Source organism: Dryobates pubescens, chromosome 26 (genome assembly GCF_014839835.1).
Source record: "Dryobates pubescens isolate bDryPub1 chromosome 26, bDryPub1.pri, whole genome shotgun sequence".
NCBI lineage: Eukaryota > Metazoa > Chordata > Aves > Piciformes > Picidae > Dryobates > Dryobates pubescens.
The window spans coordinates 7,946,509-7,970,885 of record NC_071637.1 but is presented as its reverse complement, the minus strand read 5'-3'; the positions used below and the strand labels follow the sequence as shown (position 1 = coordinate 7,970,885).

At 39.2% G+C, this 24,377-nt stretch overlaps 1 protein-coding gene across 9 annotated transcripts in view; it reads left to right on the top strand.

Moving 5' to 3' along the window:
• Nucleotides 1-23,705, top strand: part of ADNP (activity dependent neuroprotector homeobox) — a 30,820-nt gene extending 7,115 nt beyond the window's left edge. For 2 of the 9 annotated variants that reach the window (XM_054173606.1, XM_054173603.1), the window contains 6 exons: nucleotides 3,206-3,360; nucleotides 4,661-4,706; nucleotides 5,793-6,099; nucleotides 16,582-16,694; nucleotides 18,119-18,211; nucleotides 20,149-23,705. In XM_054173606.1, coding sequence (XP_054029581.1) covers nucleotides 4,668-4,706; nucleotides 5,793-6,099; nucleotides 16,582-16,694; nucleotides 18,119-18,211; nucleotides 20,149-23,271 — 3,675 coding nt within the window. In that variant the 5' untranslated portion in view covers nucleotides 3,206-3,360; nucleotides 4,661-4,667 and the 3' untranslated portion in view covers nucleotides 23,272-23,705. Of the gene's footprint in view, nucleotides 1-1,742; nucleotides 2,045-3,202; nucleotides 3,361-4,660; nucleotides 4,707-5,792; nucleotides 6,100-16,581; nucleotides 16,695-18,118; nucleotides 18,212-20,148 lie in introns of those variants that run through there. The other 7 variants (XM_054173604.1, XM_054173602.1, XM_054173610.1 and 4 more) reach the window with 5 other exon arrangements.
• Nucleotides 23,706-24,377: the final 672 nt, after the last annotated feature.

Genomic DNA, 24,377 nt, shown 5'->3' with positions numbered 1-24,377 from the left:
TTTCACTAAAACCATCTTCCGTATAAGTTTCTTCCTCTGATGGGAAGTTGGTGTTCTCAGCTGAAGCTAGACAGTAAGCTCCAAAGAAAGGAGATAAAACGGTTTCATAAGCCCTTGCTGAAAATTGCATATAAACACTGAAACAGCACATTAAGGTTTTTGGCCTAAGAATTTCCTCCAAAGCATTCTGAGTGGTTTGTTGTTGCTATTTGTATTACCATATGTTAAATGAACTTCTATCCTGAAGCAATATTTACATAGGATGTCCAGAGAAGTGGTGTGAAATGGTCCTTTTTGTTTGACACACCACTTGCCATTTTTTGGGGGCAGCTAATTTAATGTCTGCAGTGATTTTCCCCCCCCCCCCTTTTTTTTTTTTTTACAAAAGGACTTTAGCAAACAAATTATTTGACTATGAGGGGGTCCTGCACTATTTTCATGTCCACAGGGCTGCAAAGGTTTTACAGTGCTTTGACCAGATAGCAACATACATATGTTGATTTCCTTCAGCTCTAATAATTTTAGTTGTAAACCAGCAGGTCAGGGTTTCCCAGAGGGTTAGATGTAGGGTTTCTGTTCCTGTGATATCTTTTTAACGTCCCTAATCCTTGGATTAGGTAAAGGACACAAAGTAAAGAACCTTGGATACAGAAACAAGTTGAAGTGCTTGGGTACTTGTGCTTGCTGACATGCTAGCTCAAGGTTGGATTTAAGTGCTGGGTCTAACATGGCAGCTGTGCACACAGAAGTATCCAGCTGGAGTTAAGAGGTGTTTGTTAGACAGAAGTTAGTTGAAGAACATCATGTTAAGTGGGCAGAAGCTCGGTGTTGCAGATGGTTGAGCTGATAAGGCTGAGGAGCTGCTTTCTGTTTAAAATGTTGCCATGCCAGAGTAGAGCCCAGGCTGTTACTGTTACAAAACAGCCTCCATCTCAGGATTATAGTGGGCTTGAAAAATGAACCCTTAGTTGTCTGGCATTTCAGATGTGCTGTTAAACTGCAAACCTTGTTACCTTCACAGGAGATATGGGTGCACATCCCTCTGAAAACTAGGCCAGAAATGCTTAAGGAGGAAAGAGAAGAGTCCATCAGAAGAAAATGAAAATGCCTCATGTAAACTAGTGATAGAGGTGTTGGGAGTTCACTTAGTGCAGGGAGGGGAAATAGTGAATTGCAACTCTTACCTTATCTAGGAAGTTTTTGGTAGTTTTCAGTTCTTACAGCTTCTGTGTTCTCCCTGGTGTTTCTGCTCCTGGTATTTATGATTTGCACACTCTTCTCTGAGACACATTTCTGATTCCTGACTATCACTTTTCCTTGCTCAGCTGTCTCTATTCTTTCCTTGCTCAGCTGTCCTGGAATTGTCAGATCCCAGAGTCCCAGGCTCCACCTTGCTGTAGACAGGCCATCCTTGTGCTTGTGTGACTGTAGAGTGGTGTTACACACTGTCACACTGGATAGCATCATTTAACATGCATACATGCAGAGGCTGCTTTTGTATTGCTGTAGGAACCACAGGTTTATTTTCTTGCTTACTTTTTCCTGTATTTTAAGAGATTTCACTCTTTTGCACTTAGCCTTCTTTGCCAATCTGTTTCATAGCTAGTCTTTGAGAGCATGCTGTTAAGTGCAGTTAGCTAATTGTTAAAAGTAGACTGTATTTTAAATGCAGCTGGAATAGGGAAATAAAAAGCACAGCATCAAGAAACTACCAGGCTTGCTTTTTTTGGTCCAGGAATGTACAGGTGTTGTCACCTCTGACATGCTTCTATGTTGTGTTGTTACATATAAACCAAAATCTTCAAGTTAAAATACTAGCAAAATGAGGGCTAAAAGAAAAGAGTTTTGGATTACATAAAGTCAGAAAAATGCCAGTTTCTTGTCCGCAACACAATGCAAGGAAATTATACTCAGTCTCTGGGAGGCCCAGTATGGGCTGAAGTACTTCCCTATGCTCAGTATTTGTATCTTCAGATAGACAGTTGTCACTGGTCTGCTCTCAAGACTGATCTGGTCCTCATCCAGAAGTGTGCTTTCTGCAATGGTGAGTCAGTGGGGAGAGGTAATTTGGACATAGTAGAGATAGAGGGGTACAGCTTCTACTTTCTGGTTGGAAAACAAATTAACCCACCGTTCTTGCTTGTTTGAAGCTACAGCTATGGTCTTGCTAAAGCATCTGCAATATTCAGTTTTGCCTCAATGCAAAGTATTTTAAGAAATCTGTCTTTTTAAATTTCTTACAATATTTTAGTATCTTCTGTTGAAACCATACTTGCTGAAGAAATACAATCTGTACTTTAAGCTGTGGATATTCTGTCTGAATAATCAAGAGAGAAGAGATTAAAAGCTAACAATTTTAAACATTAACCCCCCATATTGCTTGGAAGAGTAATTATAAATTACTCAAATTTTGCTTTTATAAACGTTAGATTTCCCTGCCCAGGTTTTATGATACTAATGTCTGGTGTTTCCAGTCTGTCCCAAGACTGAGATTCTGTCCATGGGTGATAAGTGGAGGGGAGGTAGCAGTCTTCCTACACAACCATAATCATTTACATGCCATTACTCAAAAAGGTTTACTTCACATCCTCCTACAAGCAGCATTGTAACTGAAAATTGTAATCTGACTGCTTCCCAAATGAATGTGTATCCCTAGGGTTGTGGCTGACAGCCATGTCACCTGTTTGATCTCCCACAGTCTTGTGATTTAAGGTGGGACTGTACAGGAACCTTCTAGGCAAAATTCCCTCTTTAAGGAAGTGCTGTTGGTATTGTAATAAGTGCACCTTACGTACACTTACAGGGTGCAGCTATGCTGCTGGTACTAATAGCTCAGATGAAGCATAAATTGAGGTCATAAATGCTTCAGTCAAAAGATTTTATGAACTGTGAATAGAAGTGTTCCTCTCTGTATCCTGCAGGATTTCTGAACTGGGTAACTTAATTGAGAGGTGAGCACTAAAATATTCCTCAAGTGGCATCACCCATCATAATCTGTTGTTTAAGCCACAAACCTGCTCAGACTTCCTGCAGCACTGTTAACTTGCTGGAGAGCACTCCACGGTAGCTCTGTCAGCAAAGGTACTGTAAATGTGGTTTGTAATTAGCTTTGGAGTCCTTCACAATGAAAAGTACATTCTAAATGTAAGATTGCCCTTATTACATTTCTTATCTCTTGTCTTTAACACTTTGTTTTGTACAGCAGGATATGATCCTTCTTCTATGTCCGGGCTTTGGCCTCACACAGTAGGTGTAATATAATCGCTGAGGTGGGCGTTCTGGAGGAGAATTATTTTTGGAGGCTTTTGCATGAAACTTGTCCAATGAGTCTGAGACGCCCAAGCACCATTAATTTTGGAGGTAAATGCCTCATAATATGTACTGACTAGATTGGGAGGAACTAAGATTTTCATTTGGCAAACTATGGGCAAAAAATAGTTGAAAGGATCGTTCTGATAGTTCTGACGTTTGGACATTCTGAACTTAAAGGAACACCAACTTGAACTGTAGAAAAATTGGGTGTCAGGAGGGCTTTGAGGTCAATCAGTCTGGCAGTTTGACTGCATGAAAACTAGTTTGCTGGTTTTCATTTTTTTTCTTCTCCTCTTTTGGTTTATTCAAGCCAACAGAGGCAAAAGTGAAGGATTACAAGACAAATGACCAGGCTGCTTGAAGTACACACTTGCACTGAAACAAACGGGGGGGGGAACCTGTGACTTGTGGTATGGAAGTTCAAAGATACATAATTTTAAGTTGGATGTCCCTTTAAGTTGTTCCTTGGAATCTAACATTTGTCACTTGAATCTCAATTGGAATGTTTAATTTTTGAAATTCAACTGAAATGTTCTTTATTATGATATTTTCTATCATTTGTCTGTCAATTGGTCTGTCAAAGGGTTACATACAAAGGGATAAAGCCAAAGGGGCGGGGGGGGAATCAACAACAAAACAAAAACAAATGAAAGAAAATATAATTAGTGCCAACAGTTTGGCTTTTTTAAAATGACAGATTTTAAATGTTGGTACTTGTCTGGGATGGGGGTGGTGGGGGAAGAATTGTTTGCATGAAGTATGGTTTACTTACAATTTTATTCATGCTATTGTTATTGGAATAAAATCAGGTTACTGATAATAGTATAAAGATAATGTATGTTTTAAAAGTTAATAAGTTAAGTTTGCTCTAGTAAACAGCAGTAATGTACTGGCACACAGCCAACAGAGATAGGAAAACTGTTTTAAAGCTTTACAGTGTCTGGGTTGCACTGATGATGTTGATCCTGGCTTCTCAGTGCTTTCTGATTTTAGTGATAACTATTACCGAGAAATATTTAATGCTTAAAGCCAGGCTGTCTAGTGGAGAGCTGTCCTCTACTTTCATGAAGTAATTTTTTGCATAATATGAATTTTATGTTCTAACTTGTTACCAAACTACATTTTATTAGGCTGTTTCACTCTGCTGCAGCCCTTCCCTTTTAGTATTATTATGGATATTAAGAAATTTGGGGTTAAATTATTGGATTGAAAACCACGGGCTCATGATACCTACCTAACAAAGGCAGTGTGCTAGAGTAGCAGGTTGAAGTGTGTGGGATGGTATATATTATGTAGAGAAAAGGAACAGCTTTTAGAATAAGGGTTTGAAACATTGCTTTTTCTGTAGGAAAAAGATGGAGTATTGCATGCTGGGAACAAGTGCTTTCCATAAGGTAGCTAAATTTTACAAGTACGTTTGTTTCATTTTGTTTTAGGCTTTGCTTAAGTATTCTAATCTAGTAATTTTGTCCTTTCTGCAGTTTTTGATTAGACCTGTGCAAAACTCTCTTCTAAACAAAAATTCAAAACCAACCAAACAAAAAGCCACACAAACCTGTGCCACAACTGCAGTTAGTCATTTCTGAAACGTTGCTTAATGCGTATAGAAGAGTGTTTAAAGGATGTTAGTATAAATTCTTTCAGTTGTGGATGTTCTGGATGACTACAGAGGAATGACCAGAAGTAAACCAATTGGTTAAAAGGTAGCCTTCAACAAAATAAACCAAAACCTGCAAAACAACAAAAAGCCCCACTCCTGATCAGGAGAGCAGAAACTGCAAGTAAATAGTCACATTCATGTTTCCTTTGTTCTTGTGAAAAGCTAGATACAACATACTCAGGAGTAAGTTTGAGTAGATGAATCTGGACTTACTTCATTAACTGCAGTTGAGTGTTTTGGCCAGGTTTCCCAAAGAAACAAAGCTTATACAATATTTCAGAATGTGGCTTAGCTGCTAATCCCCCCTCCTTCCTTGCAGCCAAAAGAGAAATTGAGCATTGCCAACCAAATTTGGTAGAGGTGGATGTCTGAAAAGACAGACCCCCTTAAGTTTCATTAATTGTACCTCTCCAGTAAGAGAAGAAACTAAGGTTCAAATGTTCACAAGTTTTTCACAACTCTCCCATCAGCCTGTTCCTTCAATTGGATGCAAAACCTACTAAAAACTCAGTGGGAGGAGTTGTAAGAGGGAGGGGAAAGAAATCCTGCTGCTTAGGCCAGGGATTTTAGTGGGTTGGCTTTTCAATGTTGGATGTGCACCAGCTGCAGAGGTGCCAGTTAGGTGTTGTGCCCAGAGCTGAACAGAGCAACTTGCCTGGCAGTGTCTACTGTGGAGCTAGCAGAGGGTTATGAAGCAAAGAGACAAAGAATTACATGATCTTGCATTAGTATGTGAAGTGTTCAGCTCCAAACGAGAGTTGTTGGTGCCTGATTGAGTGCATGTATAGTATATTATTCCATGGATACGATATTATTACAGGTTCAGCAGCAGCTCATGATGCCCCGTAAAGCTTTTCTTTCCCAGAAAGAAAAGCAGGCTCGTGCCAGGGAAAGGGATATGTTAAAAAAGAGGAGGAGGCGACAAGACTATCTCAAAAGAAGCGTGGAGCCACAGAAAAATGCAGAAACAATAAAATGGCACAGGGATGATGAGAAGAGGAGAGAAAATGAGCAAGTTAAGGACAAAGATATCAAGAAGCGGTGGAGACAGGATGAGAGAGAACGACGAAAGAATGTGGACGCTATGAATTGGCACAGGGAAGAGGAGAAGAGGGAAAATGAGCGAGGTAAGGACCAAGAAGGCCAAGAACCAGCAAAGAAAGGATGAGGAGGAGAGGGGGAAAGAGCGACGAAAGGATGGACTTTTTGAAGCAGTAAAGGGATGATGAGGGGGAGAGGGGAAAAGAGAGAGCAAGAGCAGTTTTCTTATATAAGCATGTGCAGAAATAATAGAAAATACTAATATCTTTTTAGTTTCAAATGTAAAGGAAATCTGCTTTAATGAACTAGAGTTCTAATGGAGCTCATTATTTTAACAAGACAGGGTTGATCAAAGTACAGATGTGTATAAACTCAAAGTCCCAGTGGGATAGAAAAGGCTGGGCTTTCACGTTGCTTGTAAAATTGTTTTGCCTGCATGCTCACACCTAATACTTGAACAGTGTGGTTGATAATACTGTGTTACAGAGCACCTACAAGTTCAGGTTTTCTCAGTCTTCATAATATGAGTAAATGAGAGTGATTAGGAAAGGAAGGGTCAACCAAATGTGCCCATTAGAGAAGGTAAAACTGATGCTTTATTGTATTCTTATTAATAATGTGTCCAAGAGATAGTTGTAATTGCAGCTTCTGTTTTATTCCAAGGTAAATTATTTAACACAAGCTGTTTGGAATGTAAATTTGACAGAATGCTTTTAAGAAGCAGTCAGTTCAAGAGATGCGTGTTTCTGTGTTATTAGCTCTAAGGTGTGGGCATCCAATCAGTTGGCATCACATTTGATGTGATAAATTAAGCCACCACCTTGGCATCAAATCTGAAAAACTGACAAACAGTAAGTATTTACATTACACTAGGAAGACACCATCTGAAGTTGCATTTTTATTAAGTTTTATATAGGATTCTTTGGAGTTATAAAATAGGTTTGGATTGGATTTTTTTCTTGGGGAAAAAAAAATAATCCCTAAACCATCAATTGTAAGCTTATGAAATGTTAATGGATTTATACTGGATGAGAGTTTAGTCCTTTGGAAGTCCTTCTAGTCTGATTGAGACACTAGAGCCCTCAGAGTAAAAAGGATGGTGTCTTTGCAGACATAGTAGTAGTTTACTCAGGTCCTGTTAGCTGGTGATATTGCAGCCCTTCTTGGAAGAAGGGTCTTCTGTGCCTGCAGGGTGTTCACAATAAACACTGAGGGGAAGGGGCTGTCAAATTTAATCTTTGGTGAAATAAGGCCTTTTCTAAACAGTAGTAAAGAACTAGCTATCTGGAAATGAGAAGCTGATTCAAATGTCTGCATCTTCTGGATTTTCTGTATTGAACATATGTTTGGCTTAGGCTTGGAGTCTTACACTTCTGGGTTTTTTTTATACTCCATAAATGTGTTTGGCACCCCTGTTTTGACTGATCAGTTATGATGAGGCAGCCTGGAAGGACACAGAACAGTAACAAAGAGAAGAGTTGTGTAATTAATGACTACTAACTCCTATGTGGCTGAGTACTGAATGTGGCTGAATAATTCTATTGCTCAACAAAACCAAAATGGTCAGCATACTGAATATGCAAAAAGCTTTCCTTTTTACTGCTGATCCTTTCAACTGAGCCAAAAAAAAAGAGTTTAAGGGGTAGGGTGAGGGGCAAATCTTACTTATTATGAGTAACTATATATTTCATTGAGAGGAAAATGCTCTAAAAATAAGTTACCAGCTTTCCACCTCTGTGTTCCTGAGAGGTTTTCATTGTAGGCCTGGGAATTACCAGCTGGTAAAAGAAATTGTATGTTTCAAGAGAATTGAAAAAAAATGCAATTTCTTCCAGAAGCCTCGTTTTTATTTCTGTAACTTTTTTCTCTGTCCTTCATTCCAAAATTTCACTCAATGCTCACTAAGTAAGTTCAGTGTTGTAGTTTTTCTTTTCTTGACTGACTGTTCTCAGCTTCTTCAACTTACGTGCTTTCAGAACTACGTTCATAAAATTTCTGAAAGAAAGAAACGGAATAGCCAGATAGTAACTTTCCACTTACTCCTCTGGGATCATGAGCAATGCTGACATGTGAAATTTGGTGGTTATCTAGTGATTTTTACATAGAAAAGTACAATTTAAAAAAATCTCATCTTGCACTGGCCTGTGGATAGGTACTTGGGAAGACTCAGTAGCCAATCTAAAGTAGCTCATACAAGTCTGAGATGCCTGAATGCAAATAAAATGCACAAGGGACTGTGTGGGTTTTTTTTTTGCTTCTTGTTTATAGCTCTGGGGATTCTACAACTGTGTTTTACTTACCATTTCACACTGGTGCTCTTTACAAACCTTGCTAAGTGAAGTCATCTTCTTTAATGAAGTGTTTAGGATCACGTAGAATTCTGTACTTGCTGGTCATGGAAAGCTTTCCTTGTGGGACAAACTGAGCATGGTGGTTAGGAAATAGTGGCATTTTCAGTTAAGCATAAGGAAAGAAAACCTAGGAAAGAAAAAAACCTGCTGTTGTCTTGGTTCCTTTACACAGGAAGACTTCCCTTCAGATTATTTCTTTAGGTCTTTAAAAGATGTCTGGATGAAGACCACCATTTTACTAACAAGACCAGACCACTGACATTAGAAATACATTATACCTGCTCCTTGTTAAAACTGTAAGAAAGCTCAAAGATGAAACAAGCATAGTAAGCACTTTGAATGTGTTGCCCAAAAATGAAAATAACAGGATGAGGCAGATTTGGAATATTTGCTGAACACTTTAGTTGAGATAAAGGCTGTCTTGTTCTGAAACGGATGTGGCTTTCCCAGAATCAGAATAGCGTTACCTTGTGTGTGCTTTGAAGCTGTACACTAGAAGATCCTCTGTTCCATTGTTCTGTACAATGTTGGCAGAGCTGAAACAGTCCAACATCTGTTACCTGAGGCTGTCAAAGGTACCTGGCTGTAAGGCAGCTCTTCTGGTGAGGTCCAAACTACAAGAGACTCACTGGAGAATTAACATTTTAATTACACCAAAATAGAAACAGCTTTCGGGGTCTAAAGGCAGGTGGAAGCTTTCTCTTTTTTTATCACCTCATAATATGACTGATAAGGACTTTTTGCTATTTTTTTCCTCTTGAGTTCCTTATCCTCTCTCTCCTGCCAGGTGATGACTCCCAAGTTGTGAATACATGGTATTGTGTATGAGATCAGTATGTCCCTCATAAGGGACAACTGTTTGCACTGAGAAAAGTCTGTAGCACAAGAAAGTGTTAACTGCTGCAACCTAGAATTCTGAAGCAGGCATGCAGTATTGTATGTTGCATTGATTTTCCACGTAATTGCACAGCATTTTTTATTTCACTTCTCTTTTGACTCAGTTTTCTAGGTGTTTCCAGTCCCTTGGTGACTGATATGTTCAAGGGCTGAACTGCATGGTCATGTTAACTTGGAGTGCTTGAATCTGGTACAGTGAGAATAGTTCATTTTTCTTAAGGGGCTTAAAAATCACTTAGAGTAGTAATATAACAGGAGGATGTGTCAGACTTCACATTCTGGATGTTTTTAGAGTAGAGACTGCAATTGTTTCCAGCTGGAATTTGAGGTCCTAGTGAGAGTAGTGAGTTGGTGAAGAGGTAGTTTGGAGCTGGCAGTCACTGCAAGTCTTACTTATCTAAATGCTCACATCTGTTTTTTTAGAAAGGTGGTATGTTGAAGAGTTTGGGGTTTGTTGAAACTTCTGAATATGTGGTGGTTCATTTTTGGGCTAGGCCTTGTTTCCTGTCTGCTTTTTTTGTCGTGCCATAAAAATCAGAAGTCTTGATTTTCAGGGTCTTAAAATATTTGTGCTGTTAAATTCCAAAAGCTAAGCAGAAGTGATGTTTGCTTCTGCATATTACTCTCAGTTGTGCTCCTGAGAGTATTTCAAGGTGTTACACATTTTTTTCCCGCTAGTATTTTCTTGTACTAACATTTTGTCCTTTCTAGCTTGTCTTTTTCTGCTTACATTTGGCTACTGAATTATCCTAGGAATCAGTATTTGGTTGTGGACTGGACCCCTATGCTAGGCACTGCACAAATAGGGAGCAAAAGAAGGTTCTTTATTGCACAGTTTGCTGACCATTACTTTGCGAAGGTACAGTCAGACATTTTATGTACAAGCACACTAAACATGAGTGAGATCTTACCGGTATAAATTGTCAGCATTTCTTACAACTAGGTTAGTGATCCATTTTTTTTAGGCACCTGAAGATTCTATCTGGATATTTCTTGTAAGGACATTGTTGGTCGTCTTTTCAAGTAAACAATTTATGCTTTCCCACCCGTAACTCAGTTTAGGAACAAGGGCTTCCCAGTGTATTTGTAGGTGGGACCCAATTGTAGAAACAAAACAAAAGGGCAGACCCAAACTTCTTACTGCATTTGAACTATGAACTTTACTCCTGTTACTTAATGAGAATAGAAAGTGCTCAGGCTTCCCTGTAGAGTTATTTTGCTGAACACAGATGTGATTGTCTTGACTTTTCTGTGAATGTGTGAGCAAGTGCACGTTCCCTTACAAAGAAAAGTTCTGTAATGTGTTAAATATCTGGGATTTGTGCAGCAATGAATAGGATAGAGTAGAACCGTGCAGGAAAATAATAAAGATTAGTTATGCCTCAGCTACTGTAAAACAGAATACATGGAAATACAGCATGTCCTGCTAACTAGAATCCTGGGCTGGAATTAATCATTGATGCAGTGGTGTCATCTCAGGATAAATGCATCTTCCTTTCTTTTTTATTTTTCTTTTAATGCTGCTGAGTTTTTTTTTGAAAGCTACTTTGAGATGTCAGAGAGAAGTTCTCTTTTAGGCCTATAAAATTAGGTAAGTAGTACTTTAACCACGTGGAGTTGGTAACTGGTAGGTGCACAAAGCTTGTTCTGCTTGTGCCTTTTATCTGTCTTCAGTGAAGTGCAGTGTATTTAAGAATGTTCAGTTTGGGCATTTCAGTAGAAAAGCCAAGGAGAAACAGCATTAAAGTGAGCTATTTTACAGAAGGATCAGTTGATCTCTGACCTTTATTATGGGTAGCCTTCACTGTAGGGGATGTTGGATGTAGCAGTAGATTCAGTGCTTGGTGAAAGCAGTAGCAGGTTCTGTCAGTACTGGATGCTGTGTTCCTTAGAATTATGTTCTGTTAAAACAGTTACTGGGATCTGAGCTCCAAAGCAGTAAGAAAAGGCCATGATAGTTCTTGAGATGTTCCAGGTGTCCCCTTATAAACATAAGCTTTTGGTCAGATAAAGGATACCTCATTTCAAGAGCAGCATTAATGCCTAAATGATGATTTGAGATGCCTCTTACTTCCAACTATTTTAATGTCCACATTCAAGGATATGCAAAGCAGTGTGTGGTGTATGTCGTAATGATGACTTCAGTTACTTGCTGTAGATAGAAAGGGAGATGCTAATGCTCTGTTCACAAGCCATAACAATGTCAGACTATATGGCTCTCCACTAATTATGATTAAGTAGTCAGAAATATGTCTAAATGAAATGAATTGTTTTTGCTTAAGGGCATGTTTTTAAGATCAGGTGAGCTGGATTCAGCTATCAAGCAGAATTTCTATAAAGTAAGGTCAATCTTCAGTTTTCAGATATGAAGATCTAATTATATCCTCTATTATGATGTGTTGTGATTAGAAGATCTTGATAATTTCTTGTCTGTAAGACTCAACTGTGAGGCAGGGAAAAGGGCAGAGGCAAGAAGATGGTTTGGATAGAAGAAAGATCTTGTTTTCAGGCAGTCTTAAATTATTTGCTTTCTCTATCACTTTAGTTTGTGTATATATGTATCATGGTGCATTTGGCATGTCTGGGTGTATTAGCCACAGTAATTATGAGAAAGCATTTGATTCTTTTGGTGAAGAAGTTGTTAGTGATTGGTTTAGTACAAAATGCCTATTTGATAATAAGCATTACTTTGAGACTTGTCTGACTTTATAAGTGATTATCGCCTAAAGACAAACTCTGTACTGACTCTTGCTTTGTCATGAGGGAGAAAAATGTTTCCTTACAAGAAAAAGGAGGACATTCTTTCAGTGGGAACTTTGGCTTTAAAGAAAACAGCACAGCTTGCTAGAAGCTTTAAAATGTAATGTTTTCATGTACTGATATTTCTACAGTTGATATTAATAACTTGGGTTATTCTGGAATAAAATTGCGAGACATTATCTCCTTGGATTTGAAGCTCACTTGAAAATATTAATTCAAATCCTGAACATACTTGACTGTGCTACTTCATATAAATTTTGATTAAAAAATTTAGCAGACAGGTAGCTATGAAAAAGCTACTGAAAGCATTACTGAATCGGTGCTGGAAAGTGAGAGCAATGCTTACTCCATTGCCTTTAGAGAAAAGGAATTAGTGGAGCCATGATTAATTTCTTGGCTACATTAATATTTTTCACTCTGGCTCTGAATTGCAGCAGCAGTAACTTCTAATAAATGAATGTTCTGAGTTTAAAAAAAAAAAAAAGGTACTGTGCTTGGAAAGAAAACTTGTGTTACTCTATTGTAACTTACTGTTCAGAGCCATACTTCCCAATTCTGTTTAGGGAAGAGAGGGAACAGAATGTTAAGGAAACATTTTTTGTGAATTTGTGACCTGCGTTCAAGGATTTATATCCACCTTGTGTATTGTAGTAGGTTCTGTTTTCCTCTTAATACAATTCTAGTATCACACAAGTCACCTCTGTTGCAAGTCATTTTAGAGTGACAGTGAGCTCAGCATTGAAAGCTACTTCACAGTGACTGGCCTAGGAAAAGAAACTGCAGGTTGGAGTTGCTTTTTCCATCTGGAAATGTTAAGCTTCACTTTGTTTTTTCAACTACAAGTCAAAAATAGAGAATATGGTACTACTTGGAAACTGCAAATGGGGCACAGCCTTACTAAACCAGTAGGCTAGTTAAGAGTTGAAATTCTTAGGCAACATTTTTTCCCATTTGTCTTTTAACAATTTAACTAGTACTTCTCAACATTGGCATTACTGATCCTTAGCCCTGTTGTTAAATACTTTCAGTTGCTATCTTTGAAATGGACTTGGGTCAGGTTTAAGCTATATTAGATGTTGGTTTTACAACTGAAGCAAAATTGCTGCCTTGAAATAATACTTTCAGTCAAAAAGATCTTAGTTCTATTTGAAGGAACTAAATTAATTGCAATACTGCCCTGAAATAGATAAATGTACTCTCTGGTCTTAATTTTTTTTAATAGGAAGACTTCACAATACAAACTCCTGTTTGCATGGAAAAGATCCATTAATATTTTCAAATTCTTTTCCACCATTTATCTGCTATAATTAGTGATAAATGGTTTCATTTTTACTTAATCCCAGAGCACATTAAGAAATAGTACAAATAACAGGATACAGCCTCTGCCCAGAGGTGCTCAGACAGTGAAACTGACACCACAGAATGGGCAAGGGTGGGTAGAAAAGCAGGGTGGAACTTGGCACGTTCTGTACTTTCAAAGCCTCGTACGCAGCTAAAAAATCTTAGGTATGTTGAAAGTGGTTTTCTTAAACTTCTTTAATGTATGCCTTTGGAAATTGCTCTTAATATAAGAAAGAGGAAAGGGGCATGTGGCTAAATTCAGAATTTGGTGAGAAAATCTGATCAGGGAAGCCATAAGTTGAATGCAAATTTCAAACAAAGTAACTGATTTGCCTGGGTCAGTTTTCAAAGTAACAAGAAGTTAGAAACTCAGATTCCCACTTTATTTCCTAGTTCTTTTTTGAGGGTTAAAAATTGAGTCACTGGGTAGGAGTGAGTAGCATTCCAAAAGCATGACATGCATCACTCTACCTATTTGAACAGTCAGGTTCACTTACAGAGACAGGGAGAATGTCTTAGACCTGGATATTGTTTGTAATTTCAGGTGAAATACTTTATTTTAAAGGAGCACAAATGAGAATGGGTACAGCATTAAAAAAGAGCAGTTCATCATTTCCCATACAAAGTCATCAGAGGCTTTAGAGGATATATTTGGGAAGTGAATCTTTGCTTTCTCTGAGGTGGCAAAGAATTCCTAAGTGCTCTCTGCAGCTTGATTAGGGCTTCTGTTACAAGGCTTGTAAGTGACTGACCTGTAAGGTATTTCCCTAGAATGCCAGTTGCTCCTGTTTCTGAAGTGGCTTTGAGTTTCCCTAAAAGGGAAGGTGCCAGATACAATACAGAACATCAGTGTTGTTCATATGACCTTAATTCCGTGTTTTCCCCAGATTTAATCCTTTTTACTGAGACTGGAGTTAGCTGAAACACCTGTACAGTCACAGAAGTTAATATGCTCCTATTTAGAGTTCTGTGTGTGGAGAAATCAAGATGGTTTTCATTGTACTACATTCTCTTACCAAGGGTTACTTGGAAGAAATTACTGCAGAACATTGAAATACTACTACTTTCTTTTTTGCTATGTTGTTTGGAGATTACTATAGAGTTACTCACTTTGTGTGAAGTGTCTAACTTTATTGCACATACTGTAATTGAGTATTTTGGAGTCCCTGAGATGTACAGACAGGCTTCAAGCTTTTGTCTCGTATTTCCTGCTTCTCGTACAAAGGTGTTAAAATGACACTGTGTTCACCTCTGGTAATCTGTGAGAGTGGCCAGCCTGATACAAATACCAAAGTCCTTAATGGTCAGAGTTGCTTTGGTACTTCTGAAAAATTTCCTGTAGATCTTTATATAAACTCAGGCTTGTTTCCATGTAATTTCTAATTTTACAGTTGTGATATGGATCCTAAATGTCATGATAGCTTTTGCTCTTAGCCAGGAGCTGTTTCTGAATTCATTGTATTTGAAGAGATCAGAGCCTGGCAACAGGTGCTAGCAGCACCACTTGTAGATTGTGGAACCCCAATGAAGTGTTGTGTTAGCAGTGTTACATGCAGAACTCAGTTTTGTTGGTTTCTGAAACTCAAGTGTTGTTAGTGGGTTAGTTGTCAGTAACTGTCTTAAAGCATTAGCCTAGTAAAAGTTGGTAGGGGCATGAAAATAAAAAGGCTAGTGTGTAAAGGCAGAAGTAATCATTCAAGGAGTATGCATGGTAGTGCATATAGAAGTGTTGGTACAGATCAGAGACAGTGTAGTTTAAAGCCCATATCCTTTGTACTTTGAGAATTTCTTAATAAGCTCTTTAACTTAGCAATTGCCCTTGAGCTCATGGTAAAATGGGGAGAGTTGTTTGTCTAGCTGAGAATGCTGAATGCAATACTGCTGCAAACATCTGTTAATTCTGCACTCTCGGCTTCTACTTGAAAGTGTTAGAAAAGACTTTCAAGCTCCTAACAACAACGAAGTTGTCCATTTTTAGTTGGCTAGGCTCTTTCACATTATAGTGGATTAATTTGTTGATCTGAATCAAGCTTTTTGTTGTCCAAACACAGCAAGGTTTCTGAATTGGCTCATGTAAATATTAATGAGCAGAAATGCAGCTTTTCTATTCTTTGAGCAACAACATGGGACCATTAAAGCCAAGGGAACAAGACAGCAGCTCTGACACTTCCTTGCTATTTAAGAAGCTTCCTGTCCTTTTCTTGAGAAAAGCCTACCTTTTATTGCTGCCTCCACTCCCTCTCCCTTCTGCAATAACTGTGTAGTCAGGGACTTTAAGGTTTTTGCCATTTTGCACTTCCTTAAAGTGCAGGTGACTTGATGGTTCTGTTGCTGAGCAGGTGCCCACCACCACAGCAACGTGCAGACTGAAAACTCCTGTGTATGTAAAACAAGACAATTGGAAGAAATCTTAGTGGTGATAACTGAATCTAGGAATCCATGTATCTTACAGACTTTCTTTTAGTGGGACAGCCCCAGTCATTAACAGAGAGTTTAATTGGAAATGTATGGGGAACTGAAAAGGAGGGTTGTCTTGTAGGCTGAAAATACCCAGCTGCGCTTTGAGGTGTTAAACCATCTCTTTCCTGTGATTTATATCTCTGAATGGCTCTAATCAAGCTTTCAGGTCTCATCTTAATAAAAGAAGAATGAGCTAAACAGCTTGTGAGCCTTTTAAAGCTATAAACACAGTAAATGGAGGAGACTATTAATTCCTTAACCTACCTACAGCTGAATGCAGGAAGCCTCTTTCTCACTGCAGAGATACTATTAAATCTATTCGGTGACTGTCACAAACTTTGAAGCTCAACTTAGCTATTTTCAAATCAGTTAGGATAGGTATGCACATAAGATAAATGGACTTCTAAAGTATTTCAGCATAGGGGGTAAATTCCCTGTAAATACAAAACACTTTAAAAAAAAAAAAAAGTTATTTTAAGATGCAGCTGATTACTCTTGAAAGAGTTGTTCCATCAGTTTGTTGGATTTTTCAAGTGCTCTCTTAAGTTTGTCAATATCTAGCTTTATGGCCAACTTCATTTAAGAGCAAATCAGATAGAGAATGTGGTAGATGCTTAGCTAATGACACAGCTGTGATGCTGAGTTTTATATGGGTGAATGAGACAAAATTACTAATAATGAAAAGTGCAACACGCTATCACACAAAACACATATGACTTAAACCTTTTCTCTTGCCTTTTTTGTTTTTTCCCCCAATAGAAACTATGTTCCAACTTCCTGTCAACAACCTTGGCAGTTTAAGAAAGGCCCGGAAAACTGTGAAAAAAATTCTTAGTGACATTGGTTTGGAATACTGTAAAGAACATATAGAAGTAAGTATGATACCTCCCAAAGTGTTGTAGTCAGAGTTCAAATGCTCCAGAGTTCATGGGACTGTGAGGTCTTTGGTGTATGACCTGATTATGTTTCTTAGATCTGTTGGATGAAATGTTACATATTTACTGTGCATTTTGGAGGGAATTTCCTGCATCCTGTTACCACACTACACTCTTCTGTCATCACCGTCTTCTAGGAATGACTCTGTGATTCCACTTGAGCCTTGTTCAGGTGTTGCTACCCCTGCATTGCTTTTTAAGTTCTACACAAAGTAGGACTTAATTAGTAACTTGAGATAAAATGTATGTGTAAACACACGGGAGAAAGTTTAGTCAAGGCAAGGCACACTTTAGGCTCTATGTGACTTCATCTGTACTGAAGGAGGTTGTCTTTGGTTTGTGGGGGGTACTGGCTGAACACATGGGAACAAAGCAGGAACTTGGTGCGGTACAGGATGTTCTTAAGGGACACGAGATCACTGTGGGGTTTTCATGAAGTGTTTGTCAGGGTAATCAAGTCAAAGAACCATGTCTTTACCTGTTCCTAGAAGGGCAGAATATTTGTGCTACTCTTCTAGACAAAACTTCACAACTATCATCTTAAGTGCAGCTTTCTCTCATGGGCATTAACTTCTGTACTGTCAGTTCACACACTTCGACTACTATGAGTACGCAGCGAATTTTGACCAGTTTCCTTTGGCATTTCTGTTAGTACCTCTATGAAGAGCATTAAAGTGAGAAGCATAAGAAGAAGAAATTACAGTCCTTCTGCTTGGAAAATGTGTGGAGTGAGAATATAAGGATAACATTTTACACTGGGAAAATGCTACTGTCAGTATTCATTTCAGTGGAAATGCTGTTTTCAAGGCCTTCTGTGCAGCTGACTTAAATGCCAAAGATGAAATGCCGACATACTTGATAAGATTTTTTTATTAGTAGTAAACTTTTAAAATAAAAATGAAACCAACTTTAAAAAACCCAAACAAAATAAAAACCCAAAGCAACACCCCCACCCCCTCAAAAAAACCCAAACAAACAAAAAGGAAAGCAAACCATGACCAAATATCAAAGTTATAGTAAAGTGTCTCTGTGGTCTTAAATGTTTAGCACCAGCCTGGAAGTACTTTTCTCCATGGCTGCTTTTGAAAATGGGGCAGGTATGTAATTACAGTCTTTGCTTAATTAGGAGGATGAGTTTTGAAAATAGTTCTTCAAGTGTTTTAGGATATTGAGACTACTCACAACTCTTCTCTTCCAAAGAGGTGCATCTGGAATACCCACACTCCCTTGAATTAATAATCCCCTACTATGTGGCAGCAGCACTTGAGAGGACTGCATGGATGCTTACAAAAGTTGCTTAAGGAGCAGTTGGTGTTTGGTTTTGATTCTCTGTACTCTCTTCCCGTCTTCCTCTTCTCCAGGATTTTAAGCAGTTTGAACCTAATGACTTTTATTTGAAAAACACTACATGGGAAGATGTGGGATTGTGGGACCCATCGCTTACAAAAAATCAGGTTGGTAATAGTTTGTTGACACAAAGATTCCAAAGATGGTTCATTCTGAAGGCTGTTTCACAGATACGCCAAGAGCTTTTCCTGCAGTTTTACCCACCGGTCTTCCTTTGTTGTCATCCTAAGGGGCAATGAAAAGCTGGGCTTTTCTTCTTCCAAGTAATAGTCCTGGTCTTTTTTCAGTAGTATATGGGTAGCCAAAAACTGGAGAACTGATTGGTCAAGAAGCCTTACAACTGCATATTGAGAGCCCATCTGTTTTCAAGCTTAGCATGATTACACCATCCTTCTGGTCAAAAGATCACCAGTTTTATGCAGTTCACGATAAGCTTTTTACCTTCCCTTAAATATTTCATTTTCTGTTTTTGTAATCTCAGAAGTTTAAATTGCCACATCTATCCATTTCACTGCTGTTGTAGCTCTGTCAGCTCTCTGCCACACCTGAAGAGTCTCATAGTCAGACTGTGTCCCAGATTTGGTTTAGGCATTTGTAATTCTGCATAGCTCTACAGGTTTTGCTTTTCAGATGTTCATGAGCCAGTAATAAAAGACATTTGAATTGAGCTAGAAATGGAGGGAAGAAATAATACCCCATTCTGATTAAACATATTGAAGGCAGGTCATATCCACTGCAGTAGCCTCTGTCAGTGGTACAATATAGAGTAATACCAGCACTGACGGAACAGAGAGAAGGTGAAAAATCTCTCTACAAAATAAGCTCCCTTTGAGCATCTAAAAGATCAGGTACTGCTCATACAGGAAGTGGGAACCTGTATCATGTTGGATTCCTATTGCAGTGTTCAGCTAAAAATGCCCCTTTCTTGGCTGTGTTCCACAAAACACATCGGTGGTGTCCTTTTTCTAGTTAATTCCAGAATCAAAATGGTGATATAAAGAGACAGCTCTTGTGTACTTGTTGTATCCTGTCTCCTGCCTACCACATGTCTGAGGCTTCAGAAGATGGACAGAAGCACATACTCCTACTTGCACAACGGGAGAGTACAACTCTCCAAATACTTCAGATGATCTATGTGTAGTTTGATGCACGACTTGATTTGACACTCATGATGAATGTAACTATTTGAATTTAATGTCTTTATCTCAACCAAAATGCCACACTGCTTGTGGTTATCTCTGAGGCCAGTGTAACTTTAGTTTCTGTACAACAGTTGTCAAGAACTGCATCAGCAAGGTGTTAAATGAACACAGGTAAAGGGTGTAGTGAAACTGCAAGTCTGGCATTTCAAAGTGTTTTTTTCTAACTCAAGATTGCTTTAAAAATCAGGTTTGGGCTTTGATCAGAAGGAAAAGGTTTGATGGCTTTAAGGGCTTGTGTAGCCTCAATATGCAAGTTGATAAGCTTGGGTCCATTTGTTCACCAAAACCACATTTTGAAGAGCATCTTTATATGAAAAGTTTGTAATGGAAGGAGACACTGAAAGAGCTGGTGTTACACTGAAAGAGCTGGTGTTACGCTGAAAGAGCTGGTGTTACACTACAGATGATTGGCAGATTTTGATGGGAAGTATCTTGTCTGGATACAGTCTCATCCTACTCAAACAACCATGCTTGTCTTTTTCTCTGGAAATGAGCTTACAGTCAACTTCATGAAGTTCAGCTGCAGGGAAGGAGGCTTTTTTTCCCTTTTCTTTTGACTGGTGGTGAAAGATGCTCATAATTTAGCCTTGTACGATGAGTTCATGGTAAAATTCTTGAGAGATCTCGAAAGTCGGGCTCGCCGCATGTACGTTCAGGTGATAACCTGTTTAGGGCCTGATCTGCAGGCCAAGAATGGGAGAGAAGAAATTAAAGGCATGAGACCGTTATGGTGGGTCTTGAGGTGACTATTTGGAAACATTATTGTTTGGAGAATGTCATGGATGTTGTTTTTCTTACAACTGCTTTTCAGTATTTAGTTTCTGCTTTGTTCTCTGTTCAAGGACTATCGGACAAAGCCCTTTTGCTGCAGCGCATGTCCATTTTCCTCGAAGTTCTTTTCAGCCTACAAAAGCCACTTCCGGAATGTTCATAGTGAAGACTTTGAAAATAGGATTCTCCTCAATTGTCCTTACTGTACTTTCAATGCGGACAAAAAGACTTTGGAAACGCACATTAAAATCTTTCATGCTCCAAATGCCAATACAGCGAGTGGAGGCATCAGCACTTTTAAAGATAAAAACAAACATGATAGCCTTAAACCCAAGCAGGCTGACAGTGTAGAACAAGCTGTTTATTACTGTAAGAAGTGCACTTACCGAGATCCTCTCTATGAAATAGTTAGAAAGCACATTTACAGGGAACACTTTCAGCATGTTGCCGCTCCTTACATAGCGAAGGGAGGTGAGAAATCACTGAATGGTGCAGTTCCATTAAGCTCCAGTGCCCGAGAGGAGGGTGGTATCCACTGCAAACGATGCCTTTTCATGCCGAAGTCGTACGAAGCTTTAGTGCAGCATGTTATTGAAGACCATGAACGTATAGGATATCAGGTAACAGCAATGATAGGTCACACTAATGTAGTGGTTCCAAGATCTAAACCTTTGATGCTAATAGCTCCAAAACCACAGGACAAAAAGCCTATGGGACTCCCTCAGAGGATGGGTCCGCTTTCCCCTGGAAGTGTTCGATCTCTTTCGTCCCAGCAGATGATGAACAGACTCACTATACCAAAGCCTACGTTAAATTCCACGGGAGTGAACATGATGTCAAATGTTCACCTACAACAGAACAGTTACGGAGTCAAATCAGTACCACCAAGCTATGTTGGTCAGCCAGGGGGAAGGCTGAATTTAAGTGGTAATGCAGCAGTTTCTATTTCACAGCAATCACAAACTATGAAACAGTTTTCAACAAGTGGAAATGGAAGGCCTTATACTCTTGGAGGGGAACAGAGATCACAGGCAAGATACTCTCTTCAGTCTGCGAATTCCTCCTCGCTTTCATCAGCTCAGTTGAAACAGACATCATTATCTCAGTCACAAGCAGCTTCAAGAGTATTAGGTCAGTCTGGCTCAAAATCTCCTGTGGCTGCTACAGGTCCTTCCTCTGTCAATACATCATCCACACAGAAGTGGAAAATCTGTACAATCTGTAACGAGCTGTTTCCTGAAAACGTGTATAGCGTCCACTTTGAAAAGGAGCACAAGGCTGAGAAGGTGCCTGCAGTAGCTAACTATATCATGAAAATACACAATTTCACTAGCAAATGTCTCTACTGTAACCGCTATCTACCCACGGACACGTTGCTCAACCACATGTTGATACATGGCCTGTCCTGTCCCTACTGCCGCTCAACCTTCAATGATGTTGAAAAGATGGCTGCTCACATGCGAATGGTTCACGTCGATGAAGAAATGGGACCTAAAACTGACTCCACTCTAACTTTTGATTTGACATTGCAGCAGGGTAGTCACACAAATATACACCTTCTGGTAACCACCTACAACCTGAGAGATGCTCCTGCTGAATCTGTAGCTTACCATGCTCAGAATACTCCTCCAGTTCCTCCAAAACCACAGCCAAAAATACAGGAGAAGTCTGATGTACCTGTAAAAAGTTCCCCACAAGCAGCAGTTCCCTACAAAAAAGATGTGGGGAAAACTCTCTGTCCTCTATGCTTTTCAATCCTCAAAGGACCCATCTCTGATGCACTTGCACATCATCTACGGGAGAGGCATCAAGTAATTCAGACCGTTCACCCGGTTGAGAAAAAGTTAACCTACAAATGCATTCATTGCCTTGGTGTATATACAAGTAACATGACTGCCTCAACTATAACGCTGCACCTTGTTCACTGCAGAGGGGTTGGCAAGACCCAGAACGGCCAGGACAAAGGTACTTCATCTCGGCTGGGCCAGTCTCCAGCTCTAGCACCTGTAAAGCGTACTTACGAACACATGGAGTTCTCTCTGATGAAGAAAAGGAAAATGGATGATGATGATTGCCCCTCTGCCTTCGAGGAGAAGCCTGAGGAACCTGTAGTCCTAGCATTGGACCCCAAGGGTCATGAAGATGATTCCTATGAAGCCAGGAAAACATTTCTTACAAAGTATTTTAATAAGCAACCATATCCCACTAGAAGAGAGATTGAAAAGCTGGCTGCCAGTTTGTGGCTATGGAAATCTGATATTGCATCTCATTTTAGTAACAAAAGGAAGAAATGTGTTCGAGATTGTGAAAAATACAAACCTGGTGTGCTGCTTGGCTTCAACATGAAAGAGCTGAACAAGGTTAAACATGAAATGGATTTTGATGACGAATGGCTATTTGAAAACCATGACGAGAAGAACTCCAGAGTCAATGTTAGTAAGACTGTTGACAAAAAAATCAACTTGGAAAAAGAGAATGAAAGTTCCTCAGACAGCTATGAAAATGTAGAAGAATACAATGAAAGGGGCAGTCCCTTTGGTCAGCGTATTTCTGACAGCGGTGGGAAAACCTCTTCCGACAGCATCGTGGAGAACCCAGAGGACAGCATATCCAAGGAAGTCATCGAGGAAAACACAATACAGTCTCCAGAGAAGTCTGATCAAAAACAAGAAGAAAGCTCTAAATATCAAGAGATTATTTCTGCTGAGGAACCAGCAAAACTGGTAGGTGATGTCTCAGATAGTGATCAGGATGACCAAGATGATGCTGTTGAATGGAAAGATGGAGCTTCACAGTCTGAAAGTGGGCCTGGTTCTCAGCAGGGTTCCGATTTTGAAGATAATACATCGGAAGTAAAGCCAGAAGTGTGGACAGATGAGTCCTCCCAGAGTGAAGATCCTGGTAGCAGTAAGCCGACTGTTGAGACGAAAGGGGGCGGATCGGAGAGCGAGGAAGAACAGTCAAAATGGAAGAATCGTTCCTATGGAAAAGTAGAAGAGTTTTGGTCTAAGGACCAGTCACAATGGAAAAATGCATCAGAGATTGAGGAGAGCTTGTCAAATCAGCAGATGGAATGGCAGAATAGCACAATTGACAGTGAGGATGGAGACCAGTTTGACAGTGTGACTGATGGGGTAGCAGAACCAATGCACAGCAGCTTAGCTGGCGTGGAGCTGAGTAGCCAGCAGGCATGAGCTGCTAGATTCGGAAGCATCAGGAACAGGATCCGGTCCACAACTGTCTAAAACACTCATTTCAGCCTGCCTGCTCAGCTCACACTTAACTGGTCCTGCCTCGTGAGTGCTAGGTCATGGCGTGTGCTGGTGGTGGCCACTGCTGCTCCAGTGGTTACTTAAGGATGCTGTTGGCTAATCTTGCTTGAGAGAACCTGCTGGGATGAGCACAGTAACTTAATGTGAAAATGGCTAAGCTGGTGGCTCCAGAATGCACACAGAGAAAAGCAGAGATTTCTTCTATCTGCATTTCCAACATTTATTTCACTCTTGTACATGTTCAGTTGTATGTCTTTTTAAACATTACCCTTTTTCACATGGTAGTGTAGGGCCAACCATACAAGCTACCAGTTCAAGGTGTATAGTAGACTATGGGGAAATTTGAGTTTTGTTTTGGTTTTTGGTTTTTGTTTTTTTTTTTTTTCATGTATCATTCTGAATAGTTGAAATGTATATTTGTACAGTCTTTTAGACCTATTCAAGTGAAGCTTACAAAAATTGTTCTTGTGTACCCATCATAGATCTGTTTCTCTTTTTTAGTGTTGCCCTGCTGTGTAATAAATGCTGTATCTAGTTTACCTAGCAAAAGCTTGAAACTGCTATAGTACGGATTTTGACAAACTTAGTTTTTGCACATAACCTTGTACAATCTCCAAACAGAGGCCAGCAACATTAAAAAAAAAATATATCTGGACTCTATTGTATTATAGAATTTTCTTGTTCTGAATATCCTTGACATTACAACCGACGACAAACGTATTTCAGAGCCATTTTCTGAAATCTTTTAAGCTAATAAAAAAAAAGAAAAGAAAAGAAAAATATCACATGCAAAGAAACAAGTTTGCAGCTACTAATTTTGACACCTTTTAGATCTGTATAAAAAGTGTATTGTGTTGAAGCAGCACACTGAAACAAAAGTGCTGTGTTTTGGATATTTAGTTTTCTCTTTAGTTAACACCACCCAGGTGTTGTATTCATTTATACCATCTAATATATGACACACTGTTGTAGTATGTATAATTTTGTGATCTTTATTTCCCTTTGTATTCTTCATTTAAGCATCTAAA